This window comes from Nicotiana tomentosiformis, chromosome 1, assembly GCF_000390325.3.
Source record: "Nicotiana tomentosiformis chromosome 1, ASM39032v3, whole genome shotgun sequence".
NCBI lineage: Eukaryota > Viridiplantae > Streptophyta > Magnoliopsida > Solanales > Solanaceae > Nicotiana > Nicotiana tomentosiformis.
The window spans coordinates 13,158,996-13,184,301 of record NC_090812.1 but is presented as its reverse complement, the minus strand read 5'-3'; the positions used below and the strand labels follow the sequence as shown (position 1 = coordinate 13,184,301).

Below are 25,306 nucleotides of genomic sequence, written 5' to 3'. Positions count from 1 at the left end.
TTAGTGTTTTGATAGTTTCGATAGGTTCGTATCGTGATTTGGGACTTAGGCGTATGCCCAGAATTTAATTTGGAGGTCCCTAGCTTAAGTTATGACCATTTAACGGAAACTAGAAATTTAAAGGCTAAAGATTTCCAAGTTTAACCACGGAGTTGACTTTTTGATATCGGGGCCGGAATCCGATTCTAGTGAATAGCTCTGTTATGTCATTTATGACTTGTTTGCCAAATTTAAAGTCATTCCGGATTCATTTAACATGTTTCGGTACAAAATTTGTAAATTGAAAAGTTTGAAAACTTAAAAGTTCGAATCGAGGTGTGAATTATAATTTTGATGTTGTTTGAAGTGATTTGAGACCCCGAGTAAGTCCGTGTTATGTTTTAGAACTTGTTGGTATATTTGGTTGAGGTCCAGGGGGCCTGGGTGGATTCCGGATGGTTAACAGATCAAAATTTGGACTTTAGAAAAAATCTGAAATTTGGGCCTTCTGTTGTAATCGCACCTGCGGATTTTAGACCGCAGAAGCGAGCTCGTAGAAGCGATTTTTGCCTCGCATAAGCGAAAGGGAAGGGGTTGGGCAGTGTGCGCAGGTGTGGAACTTTTGTCGCATCTGCGAAGCCCCAGAAGCGGCTTCTTGTCCGCAAAAGCGTCCCATCCCGCAGAAACGGAAACCGCAGATACGGTCAAGCGTCCGCAGATGCGAAAATGCCTGGACAGAACCCATAAAATTGGAAGTTAGCCATTTTTACTCATTTTTGAGTTTTGAGTTTCGGATTTAGGCGATTCCAAGGGAATTTTTCATGACTTTGAATTTGGTAAGTGTTCTATAACCAAAACTGATTATATTTCATATATCCATGTCTATATTCATCATTTATTTCGGATTTAGATGGAAGAAATTGGAATTTTTGTAAAACTTTTCAAAAACGAAAAATTAAAATTTGAAAGTCCATTTGACATCGAAATTTGGTAATTTTTGTATGGTTGGACTCGTCTCGGAACGGACGTGGGCCCCACTGATGATTTGTTAGATGAATTTTGGATTTTAATCCGGAAAATTAGTAAATTCTTATGGAATTAATTCCTACGATTTTTATTGAGTATAGTGAATTGTTTATGACTAGATTTGAAGATTTCGGACACGAATTTGCGATGCAAAGGTTTATTGGATTCTTTAATTTGGTTGCAAGCGAGGTAAGTGTTGCGGTTAACCTTGACTTGAGGGAGTAGGACTTATTTGTCTATTTGCTACATGATTTAATGTGCGGGTACAAGGTATATGTGAGGTGACGAGTACTTATGCATTGTGGTTGAGTCAAAGCATGCAGGTGAAATTTGTTTATTGTGATCTATTTAATTAAGATATTCCTGCTTAAGTTTATTATTAATTATTTGATCATTATTCATGAAATTATTATTCATTTAATTATTGTTGAATATTTTGGAAGGTGAAGTCGGTATTCTGGTATTGAATTGATTGATAAGTGTATATCCCTGCATTTAAATACTCTTCCGAATTTATATTATTATTTTTATGATAAGGAAGAGTGTAAAAGCACGTAGGGTGATGCCGTGCCATTTTAATTATTCATAATATCACTGTCATGGTAAGGAAGAGTGTAAAAGCACGAAGGGTGTTGCCGTGCCATTTGTGAGTGTAAAAGCGCGAAGGGTGTTATCGTGTCATTTGTGAGTGTAAAAGCACGAAGGGTGTTGCCGTGCCATTTGTGAGTGTTAAAGCACGAAGGGTGATTCCGTGTCATTTTCAGAGAGTGTGAAAGTACGTAGGGTGATGCCGTGCCAAATGAGAGTAAAAGCACGAAGGGTAGTGCCGTGCCATTTTTATATTATCATTTGCCCATTTTATTGTTGATAAATTAATTGACTACTAAGTGATGCACCTCCTGCTGAAATTATCATATCGTCCCTCTTCGCATGTTCCCTCCCAATTTATAAATTGTTATTTATTGTATTATTGTTACTTTGAGTTCGTATATACTTGTACATGTTATTTATGTACGTGTCTTGTCATAGTCTCGTCACTACTTCGTCGAGGTTAGGCTCAGCACTTACCAGTACATGGGGTCGGTTGTAGTGATACTACACTCTACACTTCTTGTGCAGATTTCAGAGTTGGTTCCAACGGCGTATATTAGAATTGCCTGGTTACAGCTACCAGTGGAGACTTGAAGTATAACTGCAGCGTTCGTAGTTCTGAAGTCCCCTTCTATTTTATCTCAGTTGTGTATTATCTTTCAAATAGCTTGAATTTTATTCAAACCTTTATTTGTATTATCTTAGTAGCTCGTGCGCTTGTGACACTAGATTCGGGAACGTATTTTGATAATTCGGTATTTATGGTCTTTCGCACTTTATCTTAGCAATTGATTTCTATTTAATTAAATTTGCTTTAAAACACTTAAGATTATTTTAACGTTGGCTTGCCTAGCAAGTAAAATGTTAGGGGCCATTACGATCCTGAAGGTGGAAAATTTTGGGTCGTGACAGTTGGTATCAGAGCAATAAGTTACATAGGTCTCACGACTCACGAGCAAGCTTAGTAGAGTCTGAAGGATCGGTACAGAGATATCTATACTTATCTTTCAGAGGTTATAAAGTTTAGGAACAATATCACTTCTTTCTTATTCTATCGTGCGATATTATTCTATCATCGATAATTGAATCATTCTATTCTTATTCCCTCGCAGATGGAGAGGACACGTAATACATCTACCGACGGACAGGGACCAGAACCCCCGGTGGCAACTATGACCAGGGGTAGAGGTCGAGGCCGAGGTCGTGCTAGAGGCCGAGGCAGAGGCAGAGGTAGAGCTCAGTCTAGAGCTCGAGTAGCAGCACCTGTTATGGAACCTCAAGTGGATCTTCAGGAGGAGGTTCCCGTTCAGACTGTACCGGTTGGACCAGTTCAGGTCCCGGAGGGATTTATAGCTACTCCAGTGCTTCAGGACGCTCTAGTCTCTTTGGTGAGTCTTATGGAGGGCGTGGCCCAGAATGGTACATTTCCAGTGGCACCAGCCGTCTCACAGTCTGGGGGAGGAGCACAGACTCCCACTACCCCCGCTCCGGAGCAGATGGCTCCACAGTATCAGGCTCCAGCAGCCCCACCAATTGGGGTAGTGCAGCCAGTTGTTGCGGCACAGACCGATGATAGGCCCGCCATGTCTTCTGAGGCCTTATTGAGACTGGATAAGTTTACTAAGCTCTTTCCAGTTCACTTCAGTGGTACACCTTCTGAGGACCCACGGGATTATCTTGACCGTTGCCATGAGGTACTGCGGAACATGGGTATAGTTGAGACCAATGGGGTCGATTTTGCTGTATTTCAGATGACGGGTTCCGCCAAGAGGTGGTGGAGAGATTATACATTAACCAGACCAGTTGGATTGCCTGCATTGACCTGAGAGCAGTTTTCACGGCTATTTCTAGAGAAATTCCTCCCTATCATATTAAGAGAGGATTACTGCAGGCAATTTGAGCGTCTATAGCAGGGCAGTATGATTGTTACTCAGTATGAGTCCCGTTTTGTGGATTTAGCCCGGCATGCTCTCCTTTTACTACCTACTGAGGGAGAGAGAGTGAGGAGGTTTATTGAGGGACTCACTCACCCTATAAGGCTTCAGATGGCCAAGGAGACCGGAAGTGAGATTTCTTTTTAGGCGGCTGCTAATGTTGCTAGGAGGATTGAGATGGTTATTACACAAGATAAAGGGCAGGGGTCTGATAAAAGGCCTCGTCATTTCGGTGGGTTCAGTGGTGCCTCGTCTGGAGGCAGGGGTAATTTTAGTAGGGGTCATCCTCCCAGGCCATTTCATTCAGCACTCCAGGCATCCTACAGTGCAACACCAGCTCCTATCAGTGCACCTCCGATCCAGAGTTTTTAGGATGGTTACTCAGGTCGACAGGGACAATTTCAGGGTAAGCAGTCACAACAGCCGAGGTCCTATTATATTTGTGGTGATCCGAGGCACATTGCTAGATTCTGCCTCAGATCTCAGGGCAGCATGCAGCAGCAGGGCTCTCGTGCTATGATTCCAGCACTGGTTGCTTCACCGCCTGCTCAGCCAGCTAGAGGTAGGGGTCAGGTAGCTAGAGGTAGAGGTCAGACCGTTAGAGGTGGAGGTCAGGCTGTTAGAGGTGGAGGCCAGCCAGTTAGAGGCCATCCCAGGGACGCAGTTCAGAGTGGTGGGGCCCAGCCCCGATTTTATGCTTTTCCAGCTAGGCCTGAGACCGAGTCATCCAATGCTGTGATTACAGGTATTATTCCAGTTTGCCATAGAGATGCTTCAGTTCTATTTGATCCATGATCTACTTATTCCTATGTGTCATCTTATTTTGCTTCATATCTGGTGATGCCTCGTGATTCTCTGAGTGCTCCTGTGTGTGTGTCCACTCCGGTGGGAGATTCTATCATGGTAGATCATATCTATCATTCGTGTGTGGTTACTATTGGGAGTCTTGAGACTAGTGTGGATCTTCTACTTCTTGATATTGTAGATTTTGATGTCATATTGGGTATGGATTGGTTATCACCTTATCATGCTATATTGGATTGTCATGCCAAGATGGTGACCCTAGCCATGCCGGAGTTACCTCGATTAGAGTGGAAAGGAACTCTTGGTCATTCCACCAGCAGGGTTATTTCATATATGAAGGCTCGGTGTATGGTCGAGAAGGGGTGTCTAGCGTATTTGGCTTATATTCGTGATCCCAGTGCGGAAGTTCCTTCTATGGATTCAGTTCCAGTTGTTCGTGAATTTCTAGATGTATTTTCTGTAGATCTGTCGGGGATGCCACCCGACAGAGATATTGACTTTTGTATTGATTTAGCTCCGGACACTCATCCCATTTCTATCCCACCATACCATTTGGCCCCGCCGGAGTTGAAAGAATTAAAGGAGCAGTTACAAGACTTGCTAGATCAGGGATTCATTAGACCCAGTGTCTTGCCCTGGGGTGCACTAGTATTATTTGTAAAGAAGAAAGATGGTTCAATGCGAATGTGTATAGATTATCGGTAGTTGAACAAGGCTACTATCAAGAACAAGTATCCACTGCCAATAATTGATGACCTATTTGACCAGCTTCAGAGTGCCAAGGTGTTTTCAAAGATCGACTTGAGGTCTGGTTACCATCAGTTGAAGATTAGGGAATCTGATGTCCCTAAGAAAGCTTTTCGGACTCGGTATGAGCATTACGAATTCCTAGTGATGTCATTTGGGTTGATAAATGCCCCAGCATAATTTATGGATTTGATGAATCGGGTGTTCAGACCCTATTTGTATTCTTTTGTAGTTGTATTCATTGATGATATCTTGATTTACTCCAGCAGTCGAGAGAAGCATGAGCAGCATCTTCGGAGTGTGCTTCAGACTTTGAAGAATAATCAGTTATATGCCAAATTTTCAAAATGTGAATTTTGGTTAAACTTAGTTGCCTTTTTGGGGCATGTTGTATCGGCGAAAGGCATAAAAGTGGATCCTAAAAAGATTGAGGCTGTTCAGAATTGGCCTAGACCTACTTCGGTAACAGAGATCCGGAGTTTCCTAGGTTTGGTAGGTTATTATCGTTGGTTCGTGGAGGGGATTTCATCTATAGCAAGCTCATTGACCAGACTGACCCAGAAAAGTGTTCCATTCGGATGGTCAGACGAGTGTGAGTTAAGCTTTCAGAAGCTCAAGACTGCTTTGACTACGGCGCAAGTATTGGTATTACCCACAGGTTCAGGATCTTATACGGTGTATTGTGATGCATCTCGCGTTGGGCTTGGTGCAGTATTGATGCAAGATGGCAGGGTGATTGCATATGCATCGTGGCAGTTTAAAGTTCATGAGAAAAATTATCCTGTTCATGACTTAGAAATTGGCAGCCATTGTCCATGCTTTGAAGATTTGGAGACATTACCTTTACGGTGTCTCATGTGAGGTATTTACTAATCATCATAGCCTACAGTATCTATTCAGGCAAAAAGATCTCAAATTGAGGCAGAGAGATGGTTGGAGTTGTTGAAAGATTATGATATCACCATTTTGTATCACCCCGGAAAGGCCAATGTGGTGGCTGATGCTTTGAGTAGAAAGGCTATGAGTATAGGCAGTCTTGCGTATATTTCGGATGGTGAGAGACCGTTAGCTACAGATGTTCAGACTTTGGCTAATCAGTTCGTGAGATTAGATATTTCAGAGCCCAGTCGGGTTTTAGCTTGCACAGTCACTCGGTCTTCTTTATATGAGTGCATCAGAGAGAGGAAATATGATGATCCTCATTTACTTGTCCTCAAGGACACAGTGCGACACGGTGATGCCAAACAGGTTGTTGTGGGGAAGATAGAGTTCTGCGAATGCAGGGTCATATTTGTGTGCCTAATATGGATGGGCTTCATGAATTAATTCTGGAAGAGGCCCACAGTTCCAGGTATTCTATTCATCCAGGTGCCACCAAAATGTATCAAGATTTGCGGCAACATTATTGGTGGAGGAGAATGAAGAAGAATATAGTTGCATATGTAGCTCGGTGTCTGAACTGTCAGCAAGTTAAGCACGAGCATCAGAGACCTGGTGGTTTGCTTCAGAAGTTAGAAATTCCTGAGGGGAAGTGGGAGCGTATCACTATGGATTTTGTTGTTGGACTCCCACAGACTTAGAGAAAATTTGACGTAGGTTGGGTCATTATGGACAGGTTGACCAAGTCAGCACATTTCATTTCGATGGCAATTACCTATTCTTCAGAGCGGTTAGCTGAAATTTACATTCGTGAGATTGTCCACCTTCACGGTGTGACCGTGTCTATCATTTCTGATCGAGGTACGCAGTTTACCTCACACTTCTAGAGGGCTGTACAACGTGAGTTAGGAACACGGATTGAGTTGAGTATAGCATTTCATCCACAGACAAACGAACAGTCAGAGCGCACTATTCAAATATTGGAAGATATGCTTTGCGCTTGTGTTATAGACTTTGGAGGTTCTTGGGATCAGTTCTTGCCACTTGCGGAGTTTGCGTATCATAATAGCTACCAGTCGAGCATTCAGATGGCTCTATATGAGGCATTATACGGAAGGCGATGTCGTTCGCCAGTTGGCTGGTTTGAACCGGGAGAGGCTCGGTTGTTGGGTACCGATTTGGTACAGGATGCCTTGGATAAGGTCAAAGTTATTAAGGATCGACTTCGCACAGCTCAGTCTAGGCAAAAGAGTTATGACGACCGCAAGGTTCGTGATATTGCATTTGGGGTTGGAGAAAGAATATTGCTCCGAGTTTCACCTATGAAAGGTGTAATGAGGTTCGTAAAGAAGGGCAAGTTGAGCCCTAGGTATATTGGACCCTTTGAAATTCTTGAAAGAGTGGGTGAAGTAGCCTACAGGCTTGCACTACCACCCAGTTTATCAACGGTTCATCTGGTGTTCCATGTGTCTATGCTCCAGAAATATCATGGTGATTCGTCCTATGTGTTAGATTTCACCTCAGTCCAATTGGACAAAGATTTGACTTATGAAGAGGAGTCGGTAGTTATTCTAGCCCGGCAAGTTCGACAGTTGAGGTCTAAGAGTTACCCTTCAGTTCGAGTGCAATAGAGAGGTCAGCTGGTAGAAGCATCTACCTGGGAGTCCGAGTCGGACATCCGGAGTAAATATCCATACCTTTTCACCAACTCAGGTACTTTTCTAATTCCGTTCGAGGATGAAAGTTAGTTTTAGAGATGAATAATGTGATGACCCAAAAAGTCATCTTTAAATTTTATATTTAATTATGTATTCTAAGACCTCGAAAAGCACTATTTATCATTCATCGACTTGCATGCGCAATCCGTATAATTTATCGGAAAGTTTTTATATGAAAAAATTGATTAAAATGTGAAATAGAGCATTAAAACTCAACTGAGTTAACTTTGGTCAATATTTTGAGAAAACGGATCCGGATAAGTATTTTGACAGTTTCGGTAGGTCCGTATCATGATTTGGGACTTGGGCGTATGCCTGGAATTTAATTTGGAGGTCCCTAGCTCTAGTTATGACCATTTAACGGAAACTAGAAATTTAAAGGCTGAAGATTTCTAAGTTTGACCACGGAGTTGAATTTTTGATATCGAGGCCGGAATCTGATTCTGGAAATTAGAATAGCTCGGTTATGTCATTTATGACTTGTGTGCCAAATTTGAAGTCATTCCAGATTCATTTAACATGTTACGGTACAAGATTTGTAAATTGAAAAGTTTGAAAACTTAAAAGTTCGAATCAAGGTGTGAATTGTAATTTCGATATTGTTTGATGTGATTTGAGACCCCGAGTAGGTCCGTGTTATGTTTTAGAAATTGTTGGTATATTTGGTTGAGGTCCCGGGGGCCTCGGGTGGATTCCGGATGGTTAACGGATCAAAATTTGGACTTAAGGAAAAATCTGAAATTTTGGCCTTCTAGTGTAATCGCACCTGCGGATTTTAGACCGCAGATGCGAGCTCGCAGAAGCGACTTTTGCCTCGCATAAGTGAAAGGGAAGGGGTTGGGCAGTTTGCGCAGGTGCGAAACTTTTTGTCGCATCTGCGAAGCCCCAGAAACGGCTTCTTGTCCGCAGAAGCGCCCCATCCCGCAGAAGCGGCCCCATTTCCGTAAAAGCGGAAACCGCAGATGCGGTCAAGCATCCGCAGATGCGGAAAGGCCTGGACAGAACCCATAAAATCAGAAGTTAGCCATTTTTACTCATTTTTGAGTTTTGAGTCGGATTTAGGCGATTCCAAGGGGATTTTTCACGACTTTGAATTGGGTAAGTGTTCTATAACCAAAAGTGATTATATTTCATAAATCCATGTCTATATTCATCATTTATTTCGGATTTAGATGGAAGAAATTGGAATTTTTGTAAAACTTTTCAAAAACGAAAAATTAAGATTTGAAAGTCCATTTGACATCGAAATTTGGTAATTTTTGTATGGTTGGACTCGTCTCGGAACGGGTGTTCGGATTTCGTAAGTTTTTTCGAGATTCGAGACGTGGGCCCCACTGATGATTTTTTAGATGCATTTCGGATTTTAATCCGAAAAATTAGTAAATTGATATGGAATTAATTCCTACGATTTGTATTGAGTATAGTGAATTGTTTATGACTAGATTTGAAAATTTTGGATGCGAATTAGCGATGCAAAGGTTTATTGGATTCTTGAATTTGGTTGCAAGCGAGGTATGTGTTGCGGTTAACCTTGACTTGAGAGAGTAGGACTTATTTGTCTATTTGCTACATGATTTAATGTGCGGGTACAAGGTATATGTGAGGTGATGAGTACTTATGCGTTGTGGTTGAGTCAAAGCATGCGGGTGGAATTTGTTTATTGTGAATAATTGTCTATTTAATTAAGATATTCCTGCTTAAGTTTATTATTGATTATTTGATCATTATTCATGAAATTATTATTCATTTAATTATTGTTGAATATTTTGGAAGGTGAAGTCGGTATTCTGGTATTAAATTGATTGATAAGTGTTTATCCCGCATTTAAATACTCTTCCGAATTTATATTATTATTTTCATGGTAAGGAAGAGTGTAAAAGCATGAAGGGTGATGCCGTATCATTTTCAGAGAGTGTGAATACACGAAGGGTGATGTCGTGCCAAATGAGAGTAAAAGCACGAAGGGTGGTGTCATGCCATTTTTATATTATCATTTTTCCATTTTATTGTTGATGAATTAATTGACTACTGAGTGATGCACCTCCTGCTGAAATTATCATATCGTCCCTCTTCGCATTTTCCCTCCCAATTTATAAATTGTTATTTATTGTATTATTGTTACTCTGTGTTTGTATATACTTGTACAGGTTGTTTATGTAAGTGTCTTGTCATAGCCTCGTCACTACTTCGTCGAGGTTAGGCTCGACACTTACCAGTACATGGGGTCGATTGTACTGATACTGCACTCTGCACTTCTTGTGCAGATTTTAGAGTTGGTCCCAGCGGCGTACATTAGAATTGCCTGGTTACAACTACTAGTGGAGACTTGAGGTATAACTGCACAACGTTCGCAGTTCTGAAGTCCCCTTCTATTTTATCTCAGCTATGTATTATCTTACAAACAGCTTGAATTTTATTCAGACCTTTATTTGTATTATCTTAGTAGCTCGTGCACTTGTGACACCAGATTCGGGGATGTATTTTGATAATTTCGTATTTATGGTCTTCCGCACTTTATCTTAGTAATTGATTTCTATTTAATTAAATTTGCTTAAAATAGTTTAGATTATTTTAACGTTGGCTTGTCTAGCAAGTGAAATGTCAGACGCCATCATGATCCTGAAGGTGAGAAATTTTGGGTCGTGACACTTGACTCCTTTCAAATTGGTTGAGTTCATCCTGCATTGCATTTACCCAGTCTACATCCTGCAAAGCTTCAGCAACATTTTTAGGTTCAATAAGAGATAAGAAAGCATCAAAAGCACAAAGATTCTTTAATGAAGATCTGGTTTTGATTTCAGAGGTTGGATCTGTAATTATGTTCTCAATGGGATGAGAACTTTGATACTTGTAGGATTTCACAACCAGCTGGTTTTCCTTTGATGTTCCTTCAGTGTTTTGTTGCTGTGGAACAGGTTCATGGACAAGTTCCATTGAGGTTTGAGGATCATTTCCTCTTTGTTCTATTCCCTCTGTCAGGTTGCCTTGGATAGAAGGACATGTTCCATCACCTGTTTCTTCTTCCAGTACAGCTTCAGTCTGGGCTGTGGTTTCATTTAAGTTTCTCACCAGCCCAATTGCTTCATCATCATGTTCCTGTCTCTCAGAAAGAATGTTAGTTTCATCAAAAACCACATGAACACTTTCTTCAACACACATAGTTCTTTTGTTATATACTTTATAAGCTTTGCTATGTGAAGAATATCCCAAGAATACTCACTCATCACTTTTGGGATCAAACTTACCTAGGGAGTCTTTACCATTATTGCGCACAAAGCACTTGCATCCAAATGCCCTAAGATGGGATATGTTTGGTTTTCTCCCTTTAAGTAACTCATAGGGAGTCTTCTCTACAAGAGGTCTAGTCATGCACCTATTTATGATGTAGCATGCAGTATTTACAGCTTCTGCCTAGAAGCTATGGGGTAGTTTACTATAAAGAAGCATAGTCCTAGCCATATCTTCAAGTGTCCTATTCTTTATTTCAACTACTCCATTTTGTTGTGGAGTCCAAGGAGCAGAAAAATTATGATATATGCCATGCTCATCACAAAATTCAGCAAATTTAGCATTTTTAAATTTAGTGCCATGATCGGACCTAATTGATGCAAGTTGATTACCTAGTTGTTTCTGAGTTTTTCTAACAAAAGAAGTGAACATGTCAAATACTTCATCTTTAGATGTTAAAAACAATGTCCAAGTAAACCTAGAGTAATCATCAACAAGCACCATCACATATCTTTTACCACCTCGCTTAATGTTCTCATTGGACCACAGAGATCCATATGGACCAGTTCCATTGTCCTGGTGGTGCTTACCACTTTCTTGCATTTAAAAGAGGATCTTACCTGCTTCCCCCTTGCACACACTTCACAAACTTTGTCTTCCTTGAACTTGATGTTAGGCAGCCCTATCACCAGGTCCTTGGATACTAATTTGTTGAGTTGACTCAGACTTGCATGTCCAAGTCTTTTGTGCCAAAGGAGGGGATCATTGTCCAACAGACTGAAACAAGTGAGTTCATTTTCTGAGAGTGTGGACAGATCTAAAATATATATATTGTTCACTCTTTTTCCCTGCAAAACAATCTTGCCAGTGGTAAGATTAATCACAAAACATTTGGTAGAGGTGAATGCTACCAATTTACCTTTATCACACAGTTGTGATACACTGATTAGACTGTATTTTAGGTCATCTATCAAGTAGACATTCTCAATAGAGTGAGAATCAGTCTTACCTACCTTTCCAACCCCAATGATCTCACATTTCTTCCCATTTCCAAAGGAGACATTACCTCATTTGAGGTCCTCAAGTGAAAGGAACTGGTTCTTGCTTCTTGTCATGTGCTTTGAGCAGCCACTATCCTGTACCATATTTGGCTGCTCCCCTTCACTTGAACCTGCAAAAGGAAATCAGGGGTTAGTCTTAGGAACTCAAACTAGTTTGGATCCCTTTCTATAGGCAAAAGGATGAATCAGATTCTTTTTAGCCCAGCTTGGTAGCCTATTCTTCCCTTGAACATATTCTTTGTTCTTTTGGCTTGCCTTTTCTTTTGCATTGCATTCACTTTTATAGTGACATGTTTTACCACAGTGAGTACAAATCTTGTTCTCAGGAAGTGTAAGGTACTTGCTTTTGGGATCCCATTTAGGTGGCATATTCCCAAAGCCAAGTCCTCTTCTATTGCTACTATGATGTTCTTGTAGCCATGAAAGTGCATCGGAGGACCTGTTCCATTTACAAGTTCTGTCTAGTTCATGCTTGACTTTGCTTAGATCCTCTCTCAAAATTGTAACATGCTCATCCTTCTTATACAACTCATCTTTTAGTTTACCTACATTTTCTTCTAGAGTGAGTTGTGTGCAATCAGTTGTCTTCTTACTTGTTCCTAATTTCAGTTTTAGGTGTTCAGATCTAAGTTCTAGGACATTTGATTCAAATGCATGAACCTGGTTCTTTAATGAAGTATTTTCACTTATAGTCTCACTAACCCTAAGTTTTAAGTTCTTACACTTTGCTTTCAAAATCACACATTCCTTAGACAGTTGTTCATTTTCATTGTTTACATCCTCAGATTCATCAATGAAATCTAGAAGTAATTCAGATAGCCTTTCTTTAGACAAAAATTTAATCTTGTCTTTGAGATGAATTACACTTACCTCAGATTCCTCATCAGATTCTCCAATGGCCATAAGTGCTTGTTCATATTCATCATCTAAGCTTTCATCTGAGCTTTCTCCCCAAGCAGCAACCATAGCCTTTGTTGATCTTTTGTTCTTCTTGGGTTGAACCTGTTCCTTCTTCCTGTTTCTTCGTTCAGCTCTTTCCTTCTTCCATTCAATTTCCCATTGAGGGAAGTTCTTGATGTGGTGATCAGTCTTACCACACTTGTAGCATCCCTCATTAGTTTGCCTTTCAGGAGCCTTTGGTTTGTTGTAGCTTCCACTTCTTGAAGGACCCTTTTCTCTCTTTAGGTACTTCTTGAAGTCCTTTGTGATCATAGCCATTTCATCATCTTCTAGATCAGAACCTTCAGTGATTCTGAGTGCCAGGCTCCTTTCCTTCTTCGGTACATCCATCTTCATGGTTTGCCTTCTAAGTTCATAAGCAGTGAGATTTTCAATTAGCTCATCCAACTTTAGAGTGGCAATGTCCTTTGATTCCTGAATGGCAGTGATTTTGCTCTCCCAAGTAACTGGCAGAACCCTTGTCAAAATTTTCTCAACTCTGTCTTCTTCATAAATAATCCTTACAAGAGACTTAAGTTCATTTGTAAGTGTGGTGAACCTTGTATACATCTCTTGGATGGTTTCCCCTTCCTTCATGGTGAAACTCTCATATTGAGAATATAGTAGTGTTCCTCTGGACCTCTTCACTTGAGGTGTTCCTTCATGGGCCACTTGCAAAGTGTCCCAGATTTTCTTAACAGTGGTACATCTTTGGATTCTACTGTACTCATCTGGACCGAGTCCACAAACAAGCCATTTCTTGGCTTTAGCATTCTTCTCCTATTTCCTCAAGTCGTCAGCAGTGCAGTCAGCTCTTATCTTTGGCACCTCTTCTCCTTCGACATTTATCTTCATGGTAGCCATTGGACCATCTGTGACAATATCCCATAGCTCATAGTCTTCTCCTATAATGTGATCTCTCATCCTGTTTTTCCACCAAGAGTAATACTGGCCGTTGAAAAGTGGTGGCCTAGCAGTGGATTGGCCTTCCCAATTTTCAGGTGGTGCACTCATCTTGATCTTCTCCTAAGGTGTTAGCCTCTTCAAGGATAACCCGCTCTGATACGAATTGATATTTTTAACTTCAATACCACACAAGAGAGGGGGTAGTGATTTGTGTGGTACCCAATTTTTTGCCTAAACTGATTATAGAAGGATCGGGTTCTTCTATGTGTTCCTTAACCTAGTATTGCTGAAATAGTAAATGCGAAAAGTAAAGAACACAAGTATTTTACGTGGAAAACACCTGGCTCAAAAGGTGAAAAAACCACGACCTACTTCTCAGTAGGATTTTTCCAAACTCTCAACTAAATCACTGAGCCAAAAACTACATTTACAAAATACTTTTGTAAACCTAGGATTAACTCTAATCCCGTTGTAACAACCAGCCTCTAACTGCTGCGACAACTTCAAGCTAACTCTAACTTGAATACTCTGAGTACCTTTTATAATTGCCTCTAGATAAAGCTGAAAGGTACAATATGAAAACACCTACTACAATTGAACTAGAATAAAAGACAGACACTTGGAGTTGGTTCTTCAATCTGATTCGTGTAGCTTCAAGATCGCACTCTTAAATCTCGCAGGAATTGCTCATAAAATGCCTTGCTATTTTGCTCTCAATTCGTGCTTAACTTCAGTATGTGTGCATCGATGTTTAATAAGAACATCTTGCAATTTATAGAGTTAGTAGAGTAGAAAATAACTAGAGTTCTAATGCTACTCTTCCTTGGTGGGAGAGTTGTAGTTGATCTCAACTTCTAACTCCTCCATTGTCTTGGATAGTGTTCTCTTTGATTAAGGAGTCCTTCTCCTTATCAATTATGCAACCTTTTCGATCAGGAGATATCAATTTTACCAAGTTAAGCTTATCTCCTTCACGTACATCCCACATGCTCGAATCTTCCCGTGTCTATGCACACAAGGGATAGACCTGGTTCATGCCTGAGATTTCTTTGTCAATCTTCAAAACTAGCCTTCACTTGGGCCAACAGCCATATCTTGCCTAATTACCTCTCCCCGATACTTTTTCGCTCTGCCTCTACCTCTCTGTTGACCCTCTAATGCTAGCCTTTCACACCTCCTCACCGGAGCATCTAAGTCTCGCCTCCCGCATCTTGTCCTCTACAGGGGCCACAACCACCTTATCCCGGATAACTTCAGTTCTAATTTTATAACTTGGTATGCCCGCACATCCACCTTAACATCCTCATCTCAGCCACCTTCATCTTCTGGACATAGGAGTTCATGACTGGCCAATACTCCGTCCCATACAGCATAGTCGGTCTGACCACCACTCTATAGAACTTACCCTTAAGTTTTGGTGGCACATTCTTATCACACAGAAAACCGAAAGCGGGCTTCCTTTTCATCTATCCCGTCCCAATACAGTGTGAGACTTCCTCGTTAGTCTCCCCATTCCCTTTTGTAACAGACCTAAGGTATTTGAAACTTTCTCTCCTAGGGATGACTTGTGAATCAAGCCTCATGTCTTCGTCCACTTCCTGAGTCATGCAACTGAACTTGCACTTCAAGTATTCTATTTTGGTCCTGCTCAACTTGAAACTTTTAGACTCCAAGATCTGTCTCCATACCTATAACCTCTCGTTAACACCACATCGCATCTCGTCAATCAATACAATTAAAGTTCAATATCCATTTTGAAAACACAAATACCATATTATTGATTAGAAAAGTCTAATCGAAAATCAAGTTTACCTGGAAACATAAGCAAGCAATTTTATTTCTATAATATATTAAATTACACTGATAATATAATCCTTTTTATGAAAAGTATGTGGCAATATAACTTAGATAAAACTTGAAATCCAAAAAAGAATTGATCATATATACGTAGAAAGTAGAATTCTTTTGCCTGAGTTTTGTTTTCTCAAGATATACGACTCTTCGTATATCGAATGTAAATAATTTCTGATGCGAACTAAAAGTAATAATACCTCAACTTTAAATACGTATCATATTCCATAGTTAGCAAGTTAACTTCCATACTAATTACTATATATGTCTCAATTTACTTGTCATTGCTCGAATACTACTAAAGGTCAACTTGATCAATTTTTGGAACAAAGCCAGACACGATTACTTCATTTTTTTTAAATAATATTTAAATACTTAAAACCCACACGATAGGTACGAAACTTTATAATTTAATATGATGACGAAAATTAAATATATGAGTAAAAGATTTCTTGTTTTATTGGATCCCGTATCTTATCTTACCATGCATCCTCCATACCCTTTATTCAAATAATTTCCTCACATATGAAATGACTTATCAAGTAAAGTTAAAATTATAAAAGTAAAACCTTGTAGGTGTTAACATACATCGTACGTCTACATCTTCTAATTAATACACAGGACCAAGAGCATGGATCACGCCTCACAATTTAACAATAAAATAATATGGAGAAGTAACGTCTGAACACATAATTTCATATTATTCACGTGGAAATAGGGGAAAGAGACGGCTGAAGTGTGGGACTCTTCTGCCTCCTTTTTAGATCACTATCACCCCCGAGATATTATAGGACTCCATGAAAAAAATTTCAAACATTTTAAAATGTTTTTTGCTAAAAACATTTGTAATTATTGGAACATACTTACTGAAAATATAATTCAAAAAGATTACGAAGTTGATGTGTGAATTCATATGGACCATTAATAAAATATAATTATCCGTGTAGTACGTATGACTGAACATCATTTCTTAAATTTCAGCAGTATATATGTCCAATATAATTAAGACCGCAGCTTTGATCGACAATAAGCAAAATATGGCTGCGGAATTTGACATTAATATTATCACAAGCGTTAAACAACTTACGGAAATGCCGAATGTGATGAAAGCAGTAGTGCCTTGTTACTATGCTCACCCAAATAGCCCCATTCACTCCCCGGCCTTTGGCACGAGTGATGCAGATCTAGATTCAATCCCTATCGTTGATCTTTCCCTCCTTTCCTCAGAAGATCCTGATCAACACTCCAAAGCCATACACGACCTTGGACGAGCCTGTGAAGACTGGGGTTTTTTCATGGTACGTATACGTATAATAAACAAGCGACCTTAACTAGCTGTTGCACGTACATAAATGAATGCTTGTAATGTGTGATGCAGGTAGTGAACCATGGAATAGCAGAAAGTTTGATGAAGGAGATGATAGAGGTGACAAATGAGTTTTTCGAGATGGCCGAGGAGGAGAAGAGTCGGTACATAGGGCAACAAGTATTTGATCCTATAAAGTATGGCACCAGCTTTAATTATACTTCAAAGGAGACAATCTATTACTGGAGAGATTACCTTAAACTCTCTGTTTATCCTCACTTTCACTCCCCTCATCAACCCAAGCATTTCAGGTGATAATTAATTATATATGCAGAAGATCTTTTTGACAGAAAAAACTTATCTGTTGGCTTTTACATAAGTATTTAATATGATCGATACATGACATTCACTGACCAAATGATTACAAGGTCTCAAAATTAGTAACTAATTAGAAGTTCAATGAGTGAATAAATATTGTTCTTTAATTATCTGACTGCATTTAATAGGATATGCTAATTTGGTACAAAGAAGAAGTCAAATCTTAAAACTATCATATCATATTGCCAGAAAAAAACAACTTACAAATCGAATTATGCGTATTTATGTCAGTGAATAACATAGAATTAATAAGTTATACCATTCAGAATAACTTCCTGTCATTTCGCTATATACCCTTTAGATTATGCATGGTTGAACAAACGTAATTGTTCTTTAAAAACTAATACGTAATTAAGTAGGTGACAAGATAGCATGAAACGAAAAACTACTACACTATACTAAAAAGGAGAGCTAGCTTGAAACGTTAAAAAGCAATGTTCAAATTCGTACCTCTTTTTCTTTTGGCTAGTGGGGATAATGAATGGCATTTTGATTGATGTAGTAAATAAACAAAGAAACAATAATGACATTTTAAATGAGAAACGGAGAAGTTGAATTATAAATTGCTCATTTAGCTTTTATGAATTCAAACTGTTTTGCTTCTCTCTTTAATTTTTTGAAGGACTTCTTGAAGAGTTATATTTCAAGTCTCAAGTTAATTAAATAAAATAATTCATGCATGTCGATGGATAGGATAGTTTGGGTGTCCTTTATTTACCTTAATCTATACAGCAGATTGTAAATTCTGCACATATATATTCCCTCTGTTTTAATTTATGTGAACTCATTTGACTGGACACGGAGTTTAAGGAAAGAGAGAAGACTTTTGAACTTGGAGTATAAAATGAAGCACACATATTTTGTGTGGTTATAAATCATTGTATAAAGGTAAATTGTTTTCAGATAAGGAAATGAGTCATTTTTTTTTTGACACAAACTAAAAAAAATAGGTTTACATAAATTGAAACGGATGAAGTAAAAGATTGCACACACTTGTTTCCCCTAAAATGTAGTAGCATGTCTCATCAAAGTAAATTTGGAAAAGCCAATAATTGTACAACAGGAGAATCGTCCTATCGAAACTATTACTTCAAAAAAAATCCAGATTTGAAATTTGGCCACGAATGATCACAAATCAAGCTAAAAGGAAATGGTCGATGTCACGTCTAAGGTGCGTTCAGTGAAGTCATCTGTCAACGGGTCACCCGTGTCTGAGGTTGGCCTGTGCACTCTACATCCATCCAATAAAATATGTGGCCTAAAGTCAAACTTCTTAAAAGGGCCCAAAGTTTTTTATTTTTATTTTTTAAACTTCCATACTATATAGTGCTCCTTTTGCTTTAATTTTATGATGCAAAATTTGAATACACGTGAAATTTGAGAAAGAAAAAGATTTTAATACTTGTGGTCATAAACCTACCATAATATATGTGGTTATAAGATTTTTAAAATTTGTGATCTGTATCATTCTATCACTGTGACTATATAAACTTTTTATTAAGTGTAAAATAAAAATTTAAATTACATAATATTATTTTCAAATTTAGAAAACTGTCATTCTTTTCTAGAACAACAAAAAATAAAATATTATCAGAACCGAGAAAGTATGTTATAGAAAATTACATATTTATCATCTAACTCAATTGTATTAATGACTTGTTTATTTACGAATAATTTTTCATATTTTCTAATTTAATTTTTTTTATAGTTTGTTCAAAATTTATCAAGAGCTTTTTTGTGAGATTGTCTTAAAATTTCATTTCTCCTTTTTTTAAAGGAGAACAATGTGCAAATTAGAGTGTCGTGCGTTTTGTTTAGTTCATTTTTTTTTTAATAAAGCTCTTTTAATTTATTAATAGTCGTCATGAAAATAAGGTTCGTTTCCCTAATTTTTATTTTTTATTTTTGTTTTCTCGTTTCATTTTACAGAGAGCTTTTAAGGGAGTATTGTGAGAAATGCAGAAAAGTGACAAGAACGTTACTCTCAGGAATATCAGAAAGTTTAGGACTGGAACACGAGTTGATGAAAAAATCCCTGGATCTGGACTCGGGTATCGAAGTATTTGTTGCAAATTATTATCCAGCATGTCCCCAGCCCGAACTTGTAATGGGCCTTCCACCCCATTCAGACTTTGGGCTTTTGACCCTTCTCATACAAAATGAAGTTGGAGGTTTACAACTACAACGCAATGGAAAATGGATCAACATCAATCCCATTCCCAACTCTATTTTGGTTAACACTGCTGATCACCTCGAGGTATAAGATAAAATCAATTTTTGGGTTTTTATTAAGTAGTATTACTCATTTAATCCTACATTTTTCGTTTGAGATTCTTCGTGAGGCTACTGTAAGCAATTATTTGATACTTCGAATTTTGAAATGGTTAAATTTTCATTTTTTTGGGTAGCTTTATCACATGTTTATGGTAGTTTTAGTGACGAATTTGTCTATTTCTAATTTTACACTAAACATTGGTCAAAATAATTCTTGAAAAACTCAAGTGACCATAGTTTCATACTTTCATTTTCTTTTAACATTTACACTATGTGCAATTTCAACACTGTTGTGACTATGCTGCTTTCCTTGAGCCGATAGTCTATCGAAAACAGTCTCTCTGTCTTCACAAGGTAGGAGTAAGGTCCGTGTATACGCTATCCTTCTCAAACCCCACTTGTGGGAATACACTGAGTTTGTTGTTGTATTTACTGTATGCAATCTGATTTCTTTTTGTGGCATGGACAGATATTTACAAATGGGAAATACAAGAGTGTATTGCACAGAGCAGTAGTGAAGAAAGTAGCAAGGATATCAATAGGAATTGCAAATAGCCCAGCTATGAATGCCACAGTGAGCCCAGCTGCTTCACCTTTAATCCAAAATGAAAGATTTCCACCACTCTATTTTCCAACCAAATACAGTGAATATGTGGAGATGCAACAGACTAATCCGCTCGACGGAAAATCCTGCTTGGATCGAATCAAGATTATTTCACCATCACTAAAATAAAAGACCTTGTGAAGCACACATTATTCTTTGATTTTGTTAAACATAATATGCTGCCAAAGTTACTAGATTATTTTGAAAATTTTCTCTTAAAGTTTGTTACCTTCCACTTTGTCAATTGACATATAATAATGTTTGTCGTGGCAAATTGCCTTTGGTTCACTTTACAAGCTATATTACAAGTTGCCCCTTTCTATGTAACTGGACATGAGTTATTGGTCTTTATGGATAGATGAGGACTGAGGAGAACTTTTACTTAAATTATGTCTCGCATAATAAATACTATAAGTTCTGTAAATTGAAGCATTCTATTTGTTCGACAAGTGAATTTTACCCCAAAAAAGGTCATTCAAAACTCCTTTATTAATAAGAATGGGTTAATTTATCTTTTGATGAATTTGACACACAAAAGAAAAAGGAAAAACGTTTGCGTTATTGCCCTTCCACTTGTCATTCAATAAAATGTTTGCAACAGCTTGTGTTGCTACTTTGAAACATAAAACAAAATATCTGGATAAGTGACAATCAAATGTAGACAGCAAATATTATCATCATAACATAAAGCAAACTAGGCACGCAACATTACAATCATCACTGGGCTTATCTCCACAATGTAACAGAGATGGAGACCACAGCTGCTCCACTGCTTCAAACACCCAATTATATCAAACAATTAGCTGAATCGCCTGATCTCCACTTCATACCTGCTAACTATGTTCACTCTACAAATAATCCATGTGACTCCTCTGATTCAAACTCAATTCCCATCATTGACTTTTCTCTACTCACTTCGGGTGATCCTCATCAATGTTCCATAGCCATCCACCACCTCAGCAAAGCTTGTCAAGATTGGGGCTTCTTCATGGTAAGTATTACGAATCCTGTTGGTTGGCTACCTCAACTTTTACCTTGTTGGTCAGGGTTCGATTCCCATTCCCTACCTTGTTTTGTGCTAGAGAATATCTAGCTAATTGATATGCAAAGTGCAGGTAGTGAACCATGGCATACCAGAAAATTTGATTAAGGCTGTGATTGATTGCACACATGAATTTTTCAACTTACCAGAGGAAGATAAGCGGGAGTATGCTGGGAAACATGTATTGGATCCTATAAGATGTGGGACAAGCTTCAATGCCTCTAAAGAAAATGTCTTCTTCTGGAGAGACTATCTTAAGGTCTTTGTGCATCCTCAGTTTCACTCCCCCACCAAACCCCAAGGCTACAGGTATCCACCTATTCATTTTACAAAGATTGCTACTATTTGAATTGTCCATAGTTAGACAATGAATATAACTTATTAGATAGTGTTTTGTCAATTGGATCTAACTTATTACATCTGACATCGTAAAGAACTATGTTCCAGTTACTAATCCAACTTATGAAAATTTAAAAGGGATATTGTGTCGGAGTATTGTGAGAAAATACGGGAAGTGGCAAAAATGTTACTAGGAGGTATATCAGAAAGCCTGGGGCTTGAAGAAGGTTTCTTGGACAAAGCTCTAGACTTGAAGTCAGGCCTTCAAATCTTTGTGGGAAATTACTATCCAAATTGTCCTCAACCTGAACTTACAATGGGGATGCCACCCCATTCAGATCATGGCCTTTTAACTCTTCTCATTCAGAACCAAGTTGGAGGTCTCCAAGTTCAGCATGAAGGCAAATGGATTAATGTCAATGCCCTACCTAATTCTCTATTGGTAAACACCGGCGACCATCTTGAGGTAAATTATATAGTGGTTTGAAATAACAAGTTACTTCAATTTGATTATTAATGAAATGTCTTTTTCTCATGTTAGATATTCAGTAATGGAAAGTACAAGAGCAATATGCATAGAGCAGTGGTGAACAACAAAGTAACAAGGATATCAATAGCCACAGCTCATGGTCCATCACTGGAAACAATTGTGAGCCCAGCTTCTCCACTTGTATATAATGAAAACAGCGCAGCAGCTTATATTCCAATGAAGTACAGTGAATACTTGGAGTTGCAACAAAGCAACCAACTAGATGGAAAGTCCTGCTTGGAAAGACTCAAGTTTCCAAGGAACTGAGTATTTTTCCCTTTCTTTTCCTTGGGAACTGACCTCTTGTTTCCAAGTGCTTGATGAGATTCTTCTCATATAGATAACAGAGAACTAAGCTGGGCTAATGGAACAATAAAAAGGGGTGCACTACACTCCGGCTATCTGAGGAGTTTGGCAACGATCAGGTCACAATGGTTCTAATGTAAAAATATAATGGTATAAATTCAAACTGTTATACTATAGTGTAAATTGTGATCTTTTAATCAGTAAACATTTAGTACGATCGACACATTCCTTGGTAGCGAACTCAACTGAATTTATGGCTTTATGGCTTTCGTGACATATATACAAATATGTCAAAAAATTAAATATATACACCCATGACTAAAATTAGAAATCCATCAGTACCATTACTGATTAGACTCTATATGACGGGGGATTTCCTACGTGTTTAATAACCAAGTGAATAAAAGGGCAGTCCGGTGCACTAAGTTCTCGCTATGCGCGAGGTCCGAGAAAGGGTCGGACCACAAGGATATATTGTACCCGGCCCTGCATTTCTTCAAGAAGAACCCGTGAATATATTCAAATGTCATTTTCAGATAGGACTGATGCTAGTAAAGTGGATCATTACATATCTCCATCTCTCCATATATGTCCAAGTTGATGACTCCTACTGATGTTGAAGGTTGCTTCTCCAAACTTTCTTTGTGTTATTTATTTATTCATTTATTTTTCTCTCTCTGGATACCACAATTTGTTAGGGTGCAAATAGTGAAATAGGTGAGTTCTGACTCATCTGAGTTGGATAAATTCGGGTGGCTTTGAACTGGTTAAATGTAATTCCAAGACTATGCAAAATATTTTAAAAAAAATTGACTTTTGGCGTACCAAACATACTCGAACAGTCAAGTTTCATCCTCCTCAGCCTCCACCATCCCCATATCAGACCTGGTCTCCAAAAGAAATGCCCAACCAAATGGTTAGCTGTGGCAGAAAAATTGTAGTTAGTTTATATTTTTGTTGTAGACTTGTAGCCGAACAAAATGTAATACACTACTGTTTATCCGAAAAACGGATAGAGTTGAATTTATACGTAGTTCTAAGGATATGTGGTATAGCTTAATACAAATCGTAAGGATAAATAGAAATATCAAATATGGATCGCAAAGAATGCAAAATAAACAGGGTTGGAAAGAAGATGATTTCTAAAATTAAGCAAGATGAATCAATTAATGAAGCTTAAAAGAATAACTCTCGAATATAGGAGAATATGGTGCTTGAATTACAATGTGAGCAAAAGCTGTCCTCTACACAAATGTAGCCATCCTCTTTATAGCGGAGGATCCTACTTTTAGATATAATTAAAAATACATAGTGGGAGACCCATGATAAATCAGTTTTTCCATGATTCCTGCCAAGATTCTCTCATCTAGTGGGATTGCAACGGCTCTTGTCTGTAAGCTCGATATTAACTCGAGCTCTCGATCTTGACTCAAGCTCGATTCTGACTCTGGTCCCTGTATAGATTCGGGGTCGGTGTTGGTCGGTCTCTGAATCATAAGCTCGATAACTTTACTTTGCATCATAGTTCGATTTGGATTCGAGCTTGATAATAACATCGAGCTCGACGTTGATCGATCCTTCGGACTCGAAGCTTGGTAACCCGACTTCGGACCTCAACCTGATACTATGAAGATACTTCTCTGATCCAATGTATTACCATTCAAACCAGTCCGTACGAAGGACTAACCGGTTTTTACCGTATACAACTATAATATTTTGCAAGTTGCCTTTGATTCAGTTTAATTATAGATCCTAAAAGCATCTTTTATTGACTTGATATGAGTTAGTGGTCTTTTAATATGTACTAGTAGTAATAGATTACAAAGAAATGTAAGCATAAATCATCCTTCTATTCAAGGATTTTCATTAGCCGAGCAACAATCATCACTACTACAAAGGCCTGTTTTCAAACTTTCCATGACTAGTCCTATTCAACTAGCCAATGTGAAAAAACTAGCTGAATCGCCTGATCTCTTCATACCTTCTAACTATGTTCACTCTACTATCAATTCAGGTGACTCCTCTGCCACAGACCTCGATGATGCAATTTCACTCCCCATCGTTGATTTTTCTCTACTCATCTCCGGTGATCCACATCAACGTGCAAAAGCCCTCCACGATCTCAGCAACGCTTGTCGAGATTGGGGTTTCTTCATGGTACGTAGTATGCAGAAGCAGATTTTCGGATTTAAACTTAATTGGTTCGAGTTCGTTGAAGATTATATATATGTGGTTTAATTGTAACAACTCCCAACACTCTTTTTAATTTGCTTTTACCAAGAGAATATTAATTGTCGTATATACTGCAGGTAGTGAACCATGGTATAGCAGAAAATTTGATAAAGGCAGTGATTGATGTGCATACGGTAAAAACCGGTTAGTCCTTCGTACGGACTGGTTTGAATGGTAATACATCGGATCGGAGAAGCGTCTTCATAATATCAGGTTGAGGTCCGAAGTCGGGTCACCAAGCTTCAAGCCTGAAGGACCGATCAACGTCGAGCTCGATGTTATTATCAAGCTCGAATTCAAATCGAACTATGATGCAAAGTAAAGTTATCGAGCTTATCATTTAGAGACCGACCAACACCGACCCCGAATCTATACAGGGACCCGAGTCAGAATCGAGTTCGAGTCAAGATCGAGAGCTCGAGTTAATATCGAGCTCACAGACAAGAGCTGTTGCAATCCCACTAGAGAAGAGAATCTTGGCAGGAATCATGAAAAAGCTGATTTATTATGGGTCTCTCACTATGTATTTTTAATTATATCTAAAAGTAGGATCCCCCACTATAAAGAGGATGGCTACATTTGTGTAAAGGACAGTTTTTCCGCTTATATTGTAACTCGAGCACCATCTACTCC

At 38.6% G+C, this 25,306-nt stretch overlaps 2 protein-coding genes across 4 annotated transcripts; both read left to right on the top strand.

Annotated features, from left to right (window-relative positions):
* Positions 1-16,699: 16,699 nt before the first annotated feature.
* LOC104102395 (2-oxoglutarate-dependent dioxygenase 19-like) lies at positions 16,700-20,612 on the top strand. 2 transcript variants are annotated; one of them, XM_070177537.1, is made up of 4 exons: positions 16,700-16,961; positions 17,042-17,166; positions 19,277-19,604; positions 20,091-20,612. In XM_070177537.1, the coding sequence occupies exons 1-4, from the start codon at positions 16,701-16,703 to the stop codon at positions 20,352-20,354; spliced, it is 978 nt and encodes a 325-aa protein (XP_070033638.1). In that variant the 5' UTR covers position 16,700; the 3' UTR covers positions 20,355-20,612. The 2 variants fall into 2 exon arrangements, with proteins under 2 accessions (XP_070033638.1, XP_009608394.2); XM_009610099.4 differs by having other exon boundaries at positions 17,042-17,280.
* Positions 20,613-20,877: 265 nt separating this feature from the next.
* LOC104102411 (2-oxoglutarate-dependent dioxygenase 19-like) lies at positions 20,878-22,666 on the top strand. 2 transcript variants are annotated; one of them, XM_009610118.4, is made up of 4 exons: positions 20,878-21,216; positions 21,341-21,576; positions 21,745-22,048; positions 22,148-22,666. In XM_009610118.4, exons 1-4 carry the CDS (start codon positions 20,974-20,976, stop codon positions 22,400-22,402), a joined length of 1,038 nt encoding a protein of 345 aa, XP_009608413.1. In that variant the 5' UTR covers positions 20,878-20,973; the 3' UTR covers positions 22,403-22,666. The 2 variants fall into 2 exon arrangements, with proteins under 2 accessions (XP_009608413.1, XP_009608407.1); XM_009610112.4 differs by having other exon boundaries at positions 20,883-21,216; positions 21,745-22,072.
* Positions 22,667-25,306: the final 2,640 nt, after the last annotated feature.